The 18,783-nt window shown below is 36.6% G+C and overlaps 1 protein-coding gene across 1 annotated transcript in view; it reads left to right on the top strand.

The window, feature by feature from the left end:
• Window positions 1–18,783, top strand: part of LOC122792834 (interleukin-17A-like) — an 86,280-nt gene that overhangs the window by 33,281 nt on the left and 34,216 nt on the right. The window contains exons 2-3 of the mRNA XM_044060394.1: window positions 4,063–4,143; window positions 4,332–4,510. Coding sequence (XP_043916329.1) covers window positions 4,063–4,143; window positions 4,332–4,510 — 260 coding nt within the window. The remainder of the gene's footprint in view (window positions 1–4,062; window positions 4,144–4,331; window positions 4,511–18,783) is intronic.

Here is an 18,783-nt window from a genome sequence, read left to right as displayed (position 1 = left end):
GCAATAATGAATATCTTGTATACATTGTACAAAATATATAACTTAAAAAAATCAAGACATTACTGTCAAATATAATTTTTATATTTAAATGAGCTTTTGTGCTAAACTGGTATATGCAGTACGTTATTTTAGACTTAGTTTTTATAATTACAATTTTCTCACCCCCATAACTATGTCTGTCATTTCTTTCATTATTCTGTTCATATATTGCATGTGTCTTGTGTTAAGCAACTACTTTTGTCAACTTGCCAATATCAGTGACCTTACAACCTCAAAAACCTAGAAAGGTAGACTTTTCAATAAAAGATGGCTTCAAAACATATATGTTAATGCGGTTTCTGTTGTATAACACTGTGCTCTCATAAAGAAATGTCTCCATATGTAGTTTTGAAGTAACTCACAGTATGATGAAATTGGCAGCACAGCCATCACGGTTAAGAACCATCTAAATGTAGACAAATGAGTCTTCCAATAAAATCTGTCCCCCACTGGACAGCTATTTCATTACATAAATCTGCATACTAGAGCCTAACATTAAAGAATTCACCTCCTGTGGAATAACTTTATGCATAAATGTTTTCTAAACAGTATTGAATTCAGATTGTCTATAGTCAGGTCCAGGTGCTCCAGTATCAAAACCATACTGTAAAACTAAATGGTATTACTTCGTATTGGACAGACATCCAGTCTCTAATTTGATCCTGGGGTATTAAGATAATATTTGTTAGTCTTACATCTGCAATACAAAATCTCCAACAAAGTTTCATAATATGCAGGTGGTAACTAGGAGAGTCACATAGACATTATACAGTTGGATTGCTCCCAGTTGTATGATAAACATCACCAACATTTAAAAATATTCCAGCTGAACTGGACATCAACAAGCAAATCTATCAGAAAAGTTCAAAAAGAAAACTCTTCAGACCTCCTACTTATAAAATAATCAAAGCAGCAGTCTTGAGAGATTGAAAGTGTTTTCAGTAGGCCGGGTGGAATAGGATCTTTTTCATTCTGAAAAGGGGTGAGAAATGCAACAAAATAAATACAGGTTAATGAACATCTGCTCACTTTCCCTTTAGGAAAACTCATTGAAACTCATAGTAGTCTTGTAATCTACCAATGCTGTTATAAATCAACACCTTAAACAAGTTGGTCAAATTGTTCCCTTCCCCACATCTTCAAGAATTATAGCAGGCAAGAGATGTCATCACTGCAAAGAAATTAGACACCAAATAAATAAACACAATGTCACTCACAAGTAATTCCAAATGTAGGATAAGGGAGTCCACTGAAACAGACCAAAATCACAAATCTGACATTTTTTGAACTCCGCCTACTGAACGTAGATTATAACCTGCATATTGTTTTATTTTTTTGTAATTTTCAGTTAAACTTTGACTGCTTTTTGTTTATGAAGACATCTGGATAGTTGTTAGTAAGATAAATGGTTTAACTGCAGTCATATCCCTCACAGTGAGTAATTCAGTGCAAGTTGCCGTGACTAATAATCTAAATGCTTCTGCAAGCTATTAGTAGTATAAACTTTGTTAGCTGGTGGAGGCATGAACATTTAGTTAGCAAAGTTCTTTTGAAATGAAAGTCTGCCCTACTATTAAATATGCAAAAAATACATTTAGTTATTTATTTTTTATTTTTATTATAAACATTAAGTCCTGTTGGTTCAAATGTTGCAACTAGGTGTGCAGTCCAAAAAATCAACACAAGCCTAATTCAGTTCTTCAGTTACCTCACAGCACTGTCTGCTTAAGCAACTTGCTCATGGTTACACGGTATACAAATGGAGGCTGGGGGAATCAAACCATGCACCCCAAGAAGCAGCTTGTTAACAACACATAGCCTAAATCATCTGCACAAACTGCCAGGCTAAGTGTTAATGAACATATTAACATAGTAAAATATGAATGGAATTCCTGAAAACCTAACAAAATGTGTAAAAAAACAGTTAAAAGAAAAAGTGGTAAGAGCATATTACTTAATTATTATAACATTATTAAAAATTACCTTTGTTTAAATTGTGGACAAAATATGGAAATATGTTAATAAAGACAGACTTATCTTGAAGAAGTGACTACTGAAAAGTTATTTCCACAGCACACGTTTTTAGAGATCTATAAACATTCAGGTTTTGATCTGAGAGACATTACCTCCATTAAACGGGTCTATATAAGTTCACCGAAACGGCTGAAGTTCGAACACCATATGTTGGAACTTCTAACCACGAACTGCAAAAACATCAAAGTCTTAGAACAGCAATTTTTTTCCAAGGGAAAAAAATAGCTGTTCCAAGAAACACACACACAACACAAGCATACCAAAAAAACAGCAATCCACACACATACACTTAAAATCCTACATCTAACCCTACACTAAACTGTACATACACTACTATCTATCCACTTAACTTAACCCAAACCCTAACCCTAAGGTGCATCATTATCGCACACTCACCTGACCCACGCCCTAACCCTAACTCACCTATCCTGCCCTAACCCTAAAGTCTCTCACTATCGCACACCCACCTCACCCGCGCCCTAATCCTAACTCACCTAACCTGCACCCTAACCCCAACGTTCACACAATCACACTTACCTGAACCTGACCTGTAACTTCTCACCACAGTCCTGATAATTGCAAAGCCACAGAAACGGCACACTGAATTCTTTCCCTGGGAAAGAATTCGGTGTCCCGCAGCTTCACTATAATCAGTGTTTGAACTTCACAGTTCAAACATCTGGTATTCGATCGTCAGCTGTTTCGACAGATTGATATAGACCCCATTAAACTTAGTGATGAGAAAAATACTCTTGTAGTAAAACATTTGAGGATGCATAAATAAATGCTTAAAGAATATGTAACAAAAATATAGACTTTAGTTTTTAAGTGTAAAATAAAAACAGAAAGGTTTCTGTAATAATTTTGTTTCTAGATGCTGAGTTATTTTCCAGGGTTCTGTTTTTTATTTTTTGTTGTTTTTTTTTTTTTTTTTTTTTTTGTTAAGGATGAATACAAATAGTCAACAATTTATTATATTTGATGGAGGACAAAGACTTTTCCAAGATATTAAATGGTCTCTGTCCAGATGATAAAATAGCTTAATTATTGTATAATAGATAATGTATGCTTGTTGGTTGTCCATTTCTTTTTTGAATGTTTTATACAGCCATCGCTATTGCATTTAATTAAATTTAACGAGCTTTAATAGGTACATTCCTCAGGCTGTTTTTAATAATAGTTCTTTATTTATGAAGGACATGAATTTAACAACTATGGCTCTGGTTGGAGAATTACATTTGGATGAAAGCTTATTCATGGGGCTATATGCTGTTTCTATATCAATTTGCAACCCTTCCAATGAAGTTAAAACCTTAGGAAACAACAAAGTGAAATGTGAAAACGTGTTAAATTTCCATTTTTGTTTCAGAAATTCTAAAAATTCTTAGATTATTTCTTCTGGGATTGTTTTCTTCTTCTAGTGGTTTATTGTTTTTTTTCTTTCCACAAGAACACTTTGCTTATTTTATCTTCCTTTATACTCCCATCTGCATCACTTGGTGAAATTTTGCTTTTTTTATTTTTTAACCATGTTGTATAAAGTGTCATTTTTTCTGAAGTTTGAGGAAGTTGTTTTCATTGTGCTTATTTTCCAACAGAATATCTAGCTAGTGATGTACAGGAAAATGATGTCAAATTGGAATAAATAATGAAATAGCTGTGAAAATTCTTTGCTGCCCAGTACAATAAAGACTTTTGATGAAATATTTTTGTGATGGCATTGAATATTCCTGAAGTGTTGAGTAGTTTGTGGCCATCTTAGCTAGAACCCTTTGGTTGTGCTTTGTAGAATGTATGCATTAAGCAGTATTATAAGAACTTATGATACTCTACAAGAAAGTGAAGCATAAATTCCACTTCAATGTATTTCAAAGAATAAAGTGCATATAACTTGATGAAGATTGCTCAAACTGCTGTAACAAATACTAAGAATATTTGTCAGATTTAGAATATTTTATAAACAAACTTTTAAACAATTTTCCCATACAGAATGGTGGGAAGACTGCTTTTATTATACCAAGAGATTTCTATTTCTACCCCTCTTTGTCAGTGAGGGTTCAACGAACTAAGGTAAGTAAAAATTCTTGGCTTTTTATTTTCATAATATGAAAGTTGCTGAAAAAGTTATTTGTACTACCCATTAACTAGTTATTTTGGAACAGCTAAGGAAAGATCATTATAACAGACTCTTATCTGATATAGCCAACTGATCGGGTGTTTTAATAACTGATCGGGTGTTTTAATATCGTTTCTCTTAGATTGCTGGTCTCCTCTTGATGCTCTTTCTGTCTTCTCTCGTTGAATGTGTGAACACAAAGAAGAGAGGAAAACAGCTATGCATTGTTCTTGATAACAGTTCTACAACTGAGAGATCATCTAAAGTACCACCTTCAGGCAGTAATGCGAAGGGACGATCTCTTTCTCCTTGGAATACTACGTAGGTTCAAAGAGTGCACAGTGTGAATTTGAGATACTATCGTTATCTTGATTGTGCTTGTAGTGGGAGAGGAGAATAGAGGTGTTTGATTGGATGTGATGAAACGCAAAATAATATTAACATGTACCAAGAATTTATCATTAGAGCTAAACATTTTATTTGATCTGCTTAACAAATTTACCTAACATCTTTCATTTCACTGCAAAATCCTTCATTTCAGTCCTGTGCAGACAGGAAAATAATGCTATTGTAAATGAAATGGTAAATATATCAGTTCACATAACTGATTTCAAAAAGTACAACACGGAAGACTGTTTTCTAAATTTAAGATAACCGTGAAACTATTACTGGAGGCTAGTCTGAGCTAATGAAATATGTAGTTCATAATGTAAAACAAGGATGCAATATGTGGCTTATGACATATGCAAGGCACTCTCTGAAACTGAAAATGTAACCTTTCTGTAGATTGGTTATGACATATGAACCTTGTTGTAACAAGTCTGCTACAGCAAGGTTAATTCATTAGGACCATGTTATGACTGAGGTTCATGTTGATACACAGGCAGTCACCACTGCAGAACTGCATTAGAGAATCTTTCTAACAGATGCGAAAGCTGTCACACAGTTTGCACTGCTACTCAAACAACATAATTATTGCAGAAAAAAGTTATCATCTGCTAAAGCTGTTTGTGGCTTAAACTGCTATTTGTGTGGCAGGGTAATATGTGTAACTGCTTTTAAAGCTGTCAAATGCTTTCACCTCCTATATATTTTAGAAGCTTTTAGTACATACAGCAGCAAAATCTCCCTATGCATTAAAAATATATGTTCATATCACTAATCATAACTATTCCTTAACATATTTTCAGAATGCATTTAAGAAATTCATCTTTCGTGCTTTGCTTGCACTGCGATGGTGGTGCTTCGGTAGCGTTGTCACCTCACAGTAAGACGTTGTCCTGTTCGTTTCTCAGCTAGAGCGTCTTCTGTGTGGAGACATGCGTGAATGGGCATACCTTCGTTGAAGGTTGTGCGTCAGAGCTGGCAACTCGGCACATAATGCCAACCATTAGTGGACCGGAGTTCTGCTGTGGCGACCCCTAACCGGGAAAAGCCGAAAGACACAACAACAACCTTTCAAGCTTTGCTTCATTCTGCGTTTCAACTGAACATCTTTAATCTTTAATCCAGTTCATGAATATTTAAAGAAAACTGGTGTTGATTAGTAACCCTTTCCTTACTATCATCTATTATCCAATAAAAGGTTATTTATATTCTAATGCATTCATGCTGATTGGACAGCACAACCAGCATGCACATTGTAAACTGAGCATTCCTTAGAGGAAAAAATGTAGCTGCTAAGCAGATATTTATCAGATGGATACTCTAAAAGTGAAAATGACAAATGAAAAAGAAATCCATGGCTGTTACCGATTTATATGCAGTTAGGGCAAAGTAAACAAAGGTAGAAAACGTCTAACTTCCAAATTGAACAGAAAACAATTAACATAATGCAAAGTAAATGCAATACCATTCAAATAACCACTTTTTAGTATGTGGAGTAAATTAAAAAAAAGTTTACCAAATGTAAAAAGTAATAAAGTGTTGATAACTGTAATATTCCTTTTGCTGTACACAATCTGTCCAGGTGATCAGCTCACAATGTAAACAGCGTGCTAACAAAGAGCAGTCCAGAGGCAGGTCTAGACGTTACAGGGTGCTATCCCATCCAGTCCTATGAAATCATATTATTTGATCTTTGCAGGATGCTTCTTATCTTTCAAAGCAGTATTTCACTTGTGGAAAATTCCAATAGAATGGAATAAAAGTTTTGAGACTATTGGACTTATACAGAAAGTAAATCAAACTAAAGTCACAGATGTTAGAGGAGTATTTGTTAAATGTAACAAGGTTTATTATATACCCTAACATATGGTGAGCTGAACTTTGTATATATGTAAAGAGGTGGTTGATTGAATTTATTGGTTATTTTGATATTTTTTAATATTTATGTGTCTATGTTACTATTACAGCATAATAAAGCATTCAAATAAAATCAGGCAGTTCAGTACTATGCTCAGAGGGAGACAGCGAGAGACAGAGAAAAGGACAGAAAGAGAGAGAGCGAGACAGAGATCAATCTCGCATACATGTAACCCAGTCCATTTGCCCCACCCTTTCTCCAGCTTATCGGCACAACCTATAAAAAGAGGTTTAAATTATGTATATATTAAAGCAAGAACCATTCAAGATAAATGAAGTATAAGCTTGTAAGTTTGAGAAATTGTTTACTGCCCTGTAATGTAGAGAACACAAACCTTTGCACATGTATATTAAAGAAAGAGGTACACAAGATTACACAAAACTAACAGAATTATATAATAGGAATACATCATGGCTATGTATAAGTAATGGTAAATTTACCAAAAGCTGGCTTTAATTGGTAACAGAAAGCTTCACCATAGTGACCAAACCCCACCAGCATTGGATAAAGCAAGCATTATCCACACAAAACCCTTGGTTTATTGTTAAATTACACGGGATGAAGATTCAATCTACTATAACCATCCAAGCAGAATATTGATAAAACATTTCTGTGAAGTATGTTAATGAGTAACTTACTTGCATGACATTCAAAGCTCAAAACCTTTTACCAAATGCATTTCTCTGTCAGTGTATTTTTACATAGCTCGTAGAGAAGCACTTGGATGCTGGTGCTCCTTAGAAAATGTCCAACATCTGCTTTCTTTAAGTGGTGAAGCTAATCATAATGGGCGTACCACTATGCATACTCAGTTTATTACATTCATTAATGTAAAGGGCAAGCAGCAATGTTCCAAAGCATAAAAAATAACAAAAAATGGATATTAAATGCACTTGAAAGATTTGAAACATCTTGACAGCTCTACGTACATACATCTAAGTGGGTAAATGAACTAGTATAAAGCTGTTGACTAACTGTATACTTAATGTACCATAGTTTCATGGTTAAGCATGTAGAGATATTTATTATAATATCAGTCTGTTTTCACCTGTTTCACTGTTGGATGTGGCACTACACAATGCCAGGCTGATTCATTCAGAGTTTAAATTCACTTTCACTAATTAGAAGCTTAACAAATGTACTGGGAGATCTTTTAAATATTTTATTTTAAAATGCTATGGATTATGATGAGTCAGCATGAATCTTCTCTCAGCAAAGCACAAATCAACAAGTCACATGACGAAGAATAGAAACATGAGTTTTATTTACAAATGGCAGTCATCACACTTGTAAATAAAGTCTGTGTCATTACAGGTTCTTTCCGAGATTACTTGCATTGCCAGCTATGGAAAGTAAAAGATGAAATGTTCATAAAGTACTTATTTCCTTTGTTCTTCTTGCACAGCTGTAATTCCTTAGTTACAGCTCTGTGTACCATGCCTAAAATTATTCCTCCAATAGGAAGTGACATCTCAAACAAAAGAAACTCTTGTTACTCTGAGTTTCTTTCTGACTGGCTTTTGAGCTGGTGCTGTACATATCATGAACTTTTCAGCACTTTAATCTCTCTACTATGCCACTTCCATGGTGAGTTGATTCATTCCCAATGACTACTTACATTCATTCATCTCAGCATAACACCATTCAACGAATAATAAAAAGCATAACATTTTACTACAGATATAGCAAATGTGATAAAAGACATTGTGCAAAAGGTATCCATCCATAACCCCCCTTTTCCCATTTTTTACACATGAGTCTGAGCCAAGATTTATACTGCTGTATGGCTAGCCCTGATAGGCTGAAAATCCTGAATATTTTGGTGTCACAAGAACAATCTCCATACTCGATTATTGCTATCATCATAGGATGGATAAAAGAAATTACAGAAAGTGACTGATTATGGTGGTGCGTTTGCCAAGAGAAACGTGTACTACAGCTGTAAAAATGTACTGGCTACCAATAATGACCACATTCACCAACTTTTTAAGAACATGCAGTAGCTTTGGTAGTGCACAATGGAGACTCACTTAAGATAAAATTAGTATTTAATGGAATACTACTTAGGTGAAGGAGTCTGACATTTGCATTATAACCTATGTAAGGTACAAAATGTGGGTGTCTTTTAATATGATGTTATGTCAACAAGTCCTACTTTAAGGAATTAGATTCTATAAATATCAATTACAGAAAAACATAATTTGAAGGGTGGAAGTACAAATGATTTCCATGTAGTTTGTAAAACAAGCTTGCAAATGTCTGCTTGTGTGGTTATATGTATTTTTGTTGCATGTTTCTGAGTATATTTTACATTTTCTCTAAAAAAATTACTGCACCCAGTTCTCAGGTCTCATTGCACCCAGCTATTACCAATAGCTTTAACTACATATGTTGTATATTATGCTAGTGGCTTAGCAGATAGCTTATCTGCCCTTGGTTCTGGAAGATTATAAGGTTTTGGGTTATATTCCCACAAGAGATGCTTTGCTTCATTTTCCATTACTGGTATTTAATATATCATAAAGAAGGGAAGTGCTGCCTTTTGGATGAGACTTTAAATAAAGGTCCCATCTTCCCGAGTTATAGGAAGTTCAGGCAGGTGTAAGAAATCCTATGGCAGTTATCTAAAAGATTAGGAAGTTTCTTAACGTATTCTTAAAAATGATTCATGCTTTTCCATGCAGTATTTACACATCATCAAAAAGAAAAGATCAACAAACACACTTGCCATTATTAAAAAGAAAATACAAGAACAATACTTTTTTTTTTCAAAAATAGCAGAACAATCCAGCAATAAACCATATAAAGGGATAATATTGCCTGGTTAATCTGCTCACCTGTCTGATTTATTTGCTTTTTTTCTCTCCACTCTGACCAGGTTACCTTTGTCTCTCACCAGTAAACACCACCTTCTACAACCCTCAAAAAGTGGTGCATAGATGGAAATATTTATATGGTGGTTTAGTTTTCTTAAGCAAGATAAATGTAATATACTGTAGGAACTGTAGTCTGTTCCCTTCTCTATTGCTATTAAAGCTTAGAGGATTGAAGAGAGCAAGACTACAATTTCCATAATGCATTGCCATTGTGATAGTAGTAGCTGTCAACTATCCCTGATTTACCTCAAGTTTTGCTGTTCCTTGTAAAGTTTTTGATTGCCTGATAAAACACTGAGAATCAGTGAGACAGTAATGGCAGACATATATTCTGATTCATCTTATTTGTTTACAAAATGGATGTTAATGCAGTTCCTGTTCTACTAACTTTAAAGTGAATTACAGTAATAGTTTAAAAAGTTGTTCCTGATTCAGCCTTTGTCCACTCCCCCACACTCCCACCCCCAATATTTTGGCTTTGTTCAGAGTTCTAGAGCAAAGCAGCCGAGAGCTTAAGCAAACTGTTATGATACAGGAGATTGATAGAGGCTGGGGAGTTATATATATAAGAGGTAAGTTATCCATACGTAGAAATCCCCAACCCCTGTCTATCTTGTAAAAAGAAAGTTCCATATCAAAATAGTGTGCAGCAATGTGCACATATGAGCAACTGATGCCTCCTTAACCCAGAAGTTCAGTAGCCCACATCACACTGATGTAGGGAGTAAACTGCAGACTGCAGCAATTGTGAACTATGAATTAGATGTTGTGACGTATTTTGCTTATATACCATTACTCCTTTTATTTTTCAGTTCCATGTGTATTCTGTCAGTGGTACTAAAATGTTATAGACCAACTGTTAATCTTTCAAACTGATCATATTCAGTCTCACTATTGGCATAATGCACAGTAGTATAAATGAATAAATTGAAATTACAAATTCATTAACTTACTGTCTGTTTCTCTACTTTATACATAATTGGGAGTTTCCAGCACAATGTTTCCATTATATTTATTCTCATTTAATGAAAATTTGGTAGAAGATATCCTATGAACAGCTAATGATTTTATACTGTTTAGCAAAAGTATTTTTGTTCAGCATTTTAAATCATTTGTCATGCCAGAGTGCCTGTAGTTCTTGTTTACTACATTGTATGTAAATCAGAATGTCAACACAAATATTCCTTCTGAATTGCCTGCCATGTTTTTTTTTATTGCCATATGTAACAAGTAATCAGAAAAAACAAAGAAACCCACCAATGTCTTCACTGGAATTGTTGATTCTGGTAGTTTTGTTATTACTAGTTTATTTGTGACAAGCCCAGACTGTGCTTCAGTGCTTTGGTGCTACTGGCATATGCAACTCCTAATACATTCCTTTCAATATATCTTCAGACCCAGATGTCAGGAACCTGCTCTGCATAAGGGCATTTGGATATCTCTGTGTGCAGATGTCTACCACTAACTTTAACTCCTTGTCTTTTTGTGGGTTGTATCATTAAAATGACCATTGAACACTATGGTGCATGACCTTTCTGAGCTAGGATACTTAAAGGGACCACACAGTACTCTACTACATCACCCCCCCTCGATCTCCCCCCCAGTGTGCATGCAACATTTGGCTCAGTCTTCAGTAGATGGACAATTTGCCCAGGACAGCTCATCTACAGTCAGGTGTCTGGTCTGCCAGATACATGATCTTCAAACTGAAAGTTTTTTTTTTTTTTTTTTTTTTTTTTTTGCGATCAGGGCAAAGTTTCTCCCCATTTGGTAATGTTTCACTTTATGGTAAACCCTTTCTTAACTACATCTTTCATTAATGAGCTTCCTACTAAAACAGCAGATGGGGTATTCCTTTCCATTTAGAATCTAAGAGAAGACTGCTCCTATGCCTTCATCTCAGCATCTGTGTCTATAGTAGAAATTGTTCTGAAAAGTTAAAGGATATGAGTGCAGACTGTAAGCGTGGTATAGTCTTCATATCTTAAAGGCTTGTTTTATAACCTTTCTCCACTTTACTTTCAGTGAAGCCTTTCCTTTTTTCAGGTCAGTCTAGAGCATGCAACTTCAGCAAAATCTCAAGCAAACTTCACGTAAAAGCTATACAGCTCCCAAAAAGCTTCACTTCTTTGTTTGTGGCTGTTGTGGGCCACTTCTGCACTGCTTCCATTTTTTGTAGTCTTTTTTTTCAGAAGCCTTTGTCCTGTTACATAGCCTGATTATCAGTCTGTTACCATTCCTAACTCACACTTAACTGGATTTGCCATCAATCCAGCCTAATGCAGAGAGCCTAAAATGGCTTGAACTTTGGGCAAATGTCTTTCCCAATCCAGGAACTACTACAATGTCATTCACATAGACTGTCAAATATATGGTGTGAGGGGGGTCTAAGAATTTTATCTGTTGGGAATGTTAAAGGTGTTAAATGGAGATTAAAAGGCTACTGTTTATAAAGGAAAATCCCATTAAGTGTTGAAAGAGCCATTTTTTCATTAAAATGGGATTTGTCAGTAGCTTTGATTAAATCTAAAATGGGCAGAAACCCGGCCTTGTCCACATTTTCAGTTCATCCACTCAGGACATTGGAAATTAATCAAATGTAGATATGCAGTTTAGCTTTCTGAAGTTGTTATAAAACATTATAGACCCATCAGCCTTGAGAATCAGTTTAATGTGAATATTCCACTCATGCTTGGATTCTTCAATAACCCCCAAGTTTAAGAATTATTTTGTACTTCATCCTCTTGAAATTAAAGCTCTGGCATTTGGTATTGTTTTAAGTGTACTTTCTCTCTGGGTACCGTTTCTCTTTTGGGCTGCACTGAATTAAACTAGTTTTACCAGGCAACTCTGAACTGATTTCTGAATACAAATTCTTTCATTTCCATTTTCTGAGATGTTAATATTGTTTCTCACATTTTGACTTCAGGACAAGCCACTGGAGTCTTAATTTTTCCTATTAAGATACTCATTACAGACAATTCAGTAGTAGTTTCTTTCCACAGCTTCAGGGCATTTACAGCTCTATGGCTTTCCCTTTCCCAAGTAGGCATAACTTATATTTCACTTCACATACTTTCCTCTATCACGTCTAAAGGGGCTTGCAACTGTTTTCAGCAGTGAGTACTAATATAAGTATCCGATCTCCTGCTTTTACATCTTTCAGACAAATATTTCTCTTATATTTTCTCTCTCTCTTGTGTCTGCCCACATATGCTCTTTACCAGGATCACAATTCTTATCCTGTCATGCACATCCAAAAAATGTCCTATCATACTTTTAATTGTGGTATTTTTTTCCTTCCATGTTTGTTTTGATATGTCTAGTAACCTAAGGCAATGTCTGCCATATAGGGATTCAAACAATGCAAATACATTTGAGGCTCAGGGCACTTCTCTAACAGGAAAAGAAGATATACCAGCTGCTGATCCCAGCTTTTCCATCTATCTTTAAAGCATTTCATAAAATAAACTTTAAAGTTTTGTTAAAGCATTTAATAGTCCAGCTATTTGAGGGTTTGTGCATCACTCTGGACATGTATAGGTGCCCTAGTCAGTAAAAATTAATCAGGCAGTTTCCACTACAGGTATATACCTGATCTGTAATATTTTCAAATTTCAAGTCAAGAACAATATTTCTTTGTATTTGGTTACAATTTTATCTGGTAGTTGGGGTTCTGGAAAAATAGCTAGCAAAAATAAATGAACATGTCTTTCAGAGACAGTACAAAAGCAGCTTTCTTTTTAGTTCCACCAACATGGATAAACCAAAATATCTTCTCCTTCTACCCAGTCATGGGTAAATCTATCTGTTATTTCTATTAAAGGGTTTCAGCTCCCTTTCTTCACATATATATACCCTCTGGAGGTCCTTGGTTAACTCTAGTATCAATGTTGTTCTGACTTGATATCCTTAAATGGATTACCTACCACTAAGCTACTTCTTCAGATCTAGTACATTTAAAGATTTAAAGATAACCACTATATTGCAAATATACTATGCTCTCTCTCTCTCTGTATGTGTGTATATATATATATATATATATATATATATATATATATATATATATATATATATATATATATATATATATATATATATATATATATATATATATATATATATATATATATAGTCTAATGTCTTCCTGTCCGATTGTGGTAATTTATTGTGTTGTTAATATTTTAATTATTACTGTATGTGTATTAGTCTTACTGTCACTCAGACTATGTGTTCATTGTTATGTCTTGCACAGGGACCAAAGCAACATAATTTCATTCAGCTTGCACTGCTGTGTATATCTGATCGACAATAAAGTTTACTTTAACTTTGATATATATGTGTACATATGGGTCTACTTTGGAAGCTCGAAGTTTCAAAACTTTTAACTTCATATGGTTGAGACCATAACATCAATGTTTTGAAACTTCAAACAGTTTAAATGGAGATTCACTGTACAGCATGAAATGGGAAATTTACTGTTCTCTTCACTATAGTGTGATCTCTGAGTTAGTATATTTAATTAGCAGTGGGTGTGGGGGTGCATGGGGCGCTTGCTCCCCTGCATAAACGTAAAAATATTTTTGTTTTTATTTTTTTTTTAATTGAAGTTTCTAACTTTCACTTGACATGCTTTCAAGAAACTATTGCAGCTAGGTGCTGAAACAGAGTTTTGGAACAGGTGGGATTTGGTACTACCCTAAAATATCCCCATAAAGCAGTAAACCTGCCTCACCAACCAGTTAATTATAGCTAACTTCAAAGTCATAAAGACTTGGAGTAAATTAGGATTTCTAAAGGTCCATTTGATAAGCTGGTTGTGATGGAATGGAAAATGCTCACTAACCAGATAACTGAATACCTTGCCAAAACAGTAAATAAACAAACATGCACACAAATAATAATAATGGTTTGTGTATTTATGCATTTGAGTATTTTAAACCATTTGTTGCTGTATAACTGATTCTCTTCTTTTGTTTCTTTTTTGGATGGGTGGGGGTGGTCTGTCACTGAGATCCCCTTCAGTCTCTATTCTTTCTCTGGCAACTAGCTGGCTTACCTGTGTTGCATCAAGGCCCTGCAGCCAGGGAAACCTTAGTGTAAATGACCAAGGAAGTGGGTGAAATGGGGTCTATATCATATGAGCGACTCGCACAAATTGCGAATGCTCATAATATCAAATGTACCAGACCTTGAACTTCCTGTTGTGGGAGGGGTGTGCCCCCCACACCCCCCACTAAATATATATTCCAACTTTGAGATCACACTACAGTGAGGAAAGGGCAGATATCCCATTCTTCATGGTACTGCAATCTCAGAAAAAGCACTTTGCAGTCCGGTACGTTCGATATTATGAGCGTTCGCAATTTGTGTGATTTACTCATATGATATAGACCAGGTGAAACATATGTCATGGCATATTTCCTAAACTTTTTGTCTGCCATAAGTTTATCACAGGCTTCTAAATCTGTCCTGTCATGAATGAATGTTAGCCATGGAATGCATGAAGTCAAACTTCAGTTGCATTCTGTGTTTTACAATACCCTTTTGTCTAGACTGGATATATGGGTAGAGCCAATGTTATTTTTTTCTAATCATATCAGCCAGTTGGTTAATTATAGTTCTGGAACTATAGGTTGTATAAAAAACATTTATAAAGTCTAGCACATCAGAAATGATGAAGTCATTGTTTGTTAGTTGCAGCTGACCCAAATTTGAAAATGGAATAACAATATGGAAACCTTATGAGAAAATAAGGATGAGTAAACTGGAAAGAGTACAGCAGAAATATACCTGAGACATCCATGGATGTGATAATTTAAGTCATTATGAAAGACTAAAATATCTGAACTAGTACACTGTCTCATAGAGATATTTAAGAGGAGACATTATTCAGGTATATAGGGCATTTAGAGACAACTAACTCTGGGAATGTTTGGGATTATCAAAACGTAGTAGAGAATCATCAGACAACCCATATAGATGATTCTATAGGAATGAGAAGTGTACTAATTGGTTCTCTGAGAGAGCAGCTGATACATAAAATAGACTACCAAATTACATTAAAGCAAGCACTAGTTTAGATATATTTAAGAGCAGTCTGGACACTTATTAAGGGAACAACTGATCTAAAGTTGTTGGTTTTCATTTGGTCTTCAACCTATCGGACTCAGATCCAGCATGGATCTGACTCGGCTGCATACTCCAGCATTGAAGCTGAAATCTGACCTCCTCCCCTACCCATAATGCCCCACTCTCACTCTTTCCCTCAGATCTCATTTGCCACTTGTCTGAACAGCATGGATCACCATTTCCGAGCTCCTCCAAGTTGTTTTACTGTTGGGATTTGTCTAGTAGGTCTTGTTTTTTGAGTTTTTCTATCACCTTTCCTACCCTAGCCCTATTCTCTCCTAATTGGTGCAACTCGTCTAAAAAAAAAAAAAAAAAAAAAGGTTTCTTTTCTATCTCTTGCTTCCTTTCTTTCTTTTCCTGTCCAGTATGTGTGTGTGTGTGTGTGTGTGTGTGTGTGTGTGTGTGTGTGTGTGTGTGTGTGTGTGTATGTGTGTGTGTGTGTGTGTTTTTCTTGTTCCCATGGCCAATATTTCTAAGCCGGGATTCAAGAAATGTATGGAGTGTAGGCATAATTCCTCCATCTGATGCCCACACTCTGTGTGTGGTGTGCTTGGGGGTTCCCCATCTGGACTCCTCCTGCCCGATTTGCCTGGACTTTAACCCTCATGCACTTATTTACATGAGGAACAAACTGATTTTGAAGGGCCTGTTGGCCCCTTCCTCGGAGGCTTCTTCTTCCCTTCCACCTGCTTCTGGGATTCAAACTTCCACCAAGAAGTCTAGGGAGGGAGACAGGGCCAGGCACAAAGAGCGGGATCAATACAGGAAGCAGTCTTCTGACTGGTCTTTCTGGGCCGAGCCTCCCTCTAAGTCTAGCTCTATCCTGGCCTTGGGTTCTCCTCAGCTCTTTTTGCCTCTTTTCTCCCCAGAGCCATAGAGTTCACGAGACAAGTCTCCTGCCTCTCCCTCTCCTGTAAACCATTCCAGGCCAGAGTTGATTGCTTCCTCTGCCTGGTCTACTAGCAGCCTGTCTGAAGCTGAGGTGGACTAGATGATGATGAAGTTTCTCTGGGCTCAGATACAGCTTGGGGTCTTGCCTGCTCTCCCCTCTGGAGCCGTGAGCATGCAACCTGCCTTCACACTGATTTCTCCTTCTCCAATCTGACCTTTGGCTTTGGAGTTTGTGGTTCCAAGGTTTCCCAGTGTTGATGTGTTGGTCTAGATGGCCCCATGTACCTCCACCCCAACAGTTACCTTGAGTGGTTCGACTCCAATGTCTTTGGATCTTACTGGCTCTCCAAGCTGTAGCTTCTGTGTTGGTTCTGAGAGTCTGGAATTGGCTGTGAGGTTTTCAGAGCTATCCTTTCCCCTTGGTTCCAGTATTGTGAAGCTCGGCTCCAACTCTTCCTTCAGTGCTGAGGTGACAATCTGGGAGGCTCCAACGCCAACATCTTCAGCTCCGGTGGTACTGCCTTCTGGGGACCATTCAACTTAGGCCTTCAAAGTGGTAGAGAGGGTCCTCTCAGCTCCTTTGAGGGTCTTGACACTCTCCTCCTTGGAACCTACCATTGCTCCTGCTGTTTCTGGGCTGAAGTCATCCATCCTGCCCACTCTGGGGCAGCCTGTTGCAAGACCACCCCAAAATGTTCCTACTAAGGATTCCCTTGATGCTTCCAGGTCCTCCCCTCAAGTCTCTCCCCATGGAGGTGCCTCAGTAGCACACTTGCAAAAGGAGGCACTTAGGTTCCCCTCCAGAATCTCTTACAGAAGATAAGGATTTGGATGAGGAGGAAAGTTCCACCTGACCACCCCCTGAGGATGTCTCATTCAGAGACATCATGGAGATCCTGCATCAGAAAAGTGGGTGGTCTTCCCTTAAACCCAATCCTGATAAATCCATTTTCCTGGAAGCTTTTGGCATAGGGCCTTCTACATCTTGGGTGCCCCTCCCGCAGACTTTTTGGTGGACCTCATCTCTAGCAGGGCATGGAAGCAACTGGAAACAGTTGAGCCCATTCCTAAGTAGCTGGACAAGGTTCTTAGTGCCACTTCGGACAGGTCCCATTGGTCCAAGGGTTTCCCGGTCGATGCCATGACAGTGGTGGCTACCAAGAAGGAGCTGGCTCAGGAGAGCTCCTCAGTCCATATTCCAGACAGGGAGTCTAGGGTGGTGGACTATTTTGGGAAGCGAGTGTATGCTTCACCCACCTTTGATTTGTGTCCACTGAACTACTTGGCCCATGTTACCAGACTGCAGAGAGACCTGGTTAATCTCTATGTCTGCCCCAGGGTCCATTTCAGAAGAGGAAAAGAAGGCCTTCTCTTCCTGATTGGCCACTCTATCTGCCATATCAAACACGTCCATGAGGCTTCTTTCCCATGCAACTGAGGGTGCTTCTAGGTTTGCCAGGATGGGCATTGCCATTAGGCGGCATGCCTGGCTCTGGCTTTGTGTTTTTTCAGAACCCTTTAAGACATTGTTCACAAATGCCCCTTTGAAACTGCCAGCCCAGCTATCTGGAATTTTGTAAATAATCATATGTCATTTGTGAATATCAACATGATTCATATGCTTGTTTTACAAATGTAAAAGAACTATATGTTATGTGTATATTAAATTACTGGCACAGAAGTATGTGTTGAACAGTGTTTGTACGGTACTGAGCTTCAAGAATGTAACCACAGCATGCCCTGCTGGAACATAAAAGATTAACTTACAAAACATCAAGAAAATAAGTTCCAATTAAGTGCTTTATGGTGTGCTATAAAAGGTAGTTAATGCAGCAAGGAGACAGGATGTCTATAGCTAGAAGTTTCTTTATATTGTCTGGAGAAAATTAATTATTAGGTTTAAAATGTAAACTGTTGTATTGCTTTATGACTTGCTAGCTGCTGCACATCTGAGAGATATGTATTTTTAACACAGAGATATTATTTTGTAGTTTAGCTTGGGAACTAAAGTCAGGTGACAAAAAGTGATGTCATTCAAGCAAACCCAGCAGTAATATGTGATACTGATTTAAGAACTCACTCAGAGAGATACTTTGCATTTTGTGTTTTGTGTTGGACCTAGAAAGAACATCCACTCATCTGCATTTGCCTTGCTCTGTAAGTAAGTTATTTAGGGCATAGTATCTTTTAGATATAGATAGGAATACAGTAAAGATTAGTTTATATGTTTTCTGTATTTATTTGAGACAGTCCTGCAATGTTGTTTTAAAATATTTACTGTGATTCTGTACTCTTTAGTTGCTTTGTTGATTGAGTATTGTCTTTTTCTTTTATTATTTATTATTAAATCTATTTTAACCTATCTTTGTGGCTGATATTTCTGAGACATA

This window comes from Protopterus annectens, chromosome 2.part0 (genome assembly GCF_019279795.1).
Source record: "Protopterus annectens isolate FY-2018-M chromosome 2.part0, PAN1.0, whole genome shotgun sequence".
Classification (NCBI taxonomy): domain Eukaryota; kingdom Metazoa; phylum Chordata; order Ceratodontiformes; family Protopteridae; genus Protopterus; species Protopterus annectens.
The sequence above is the reverse complement of the archived record's forward strand: the minus strand, read 5'-3'. Positions and strand labels throughout refer to the sequence as shown.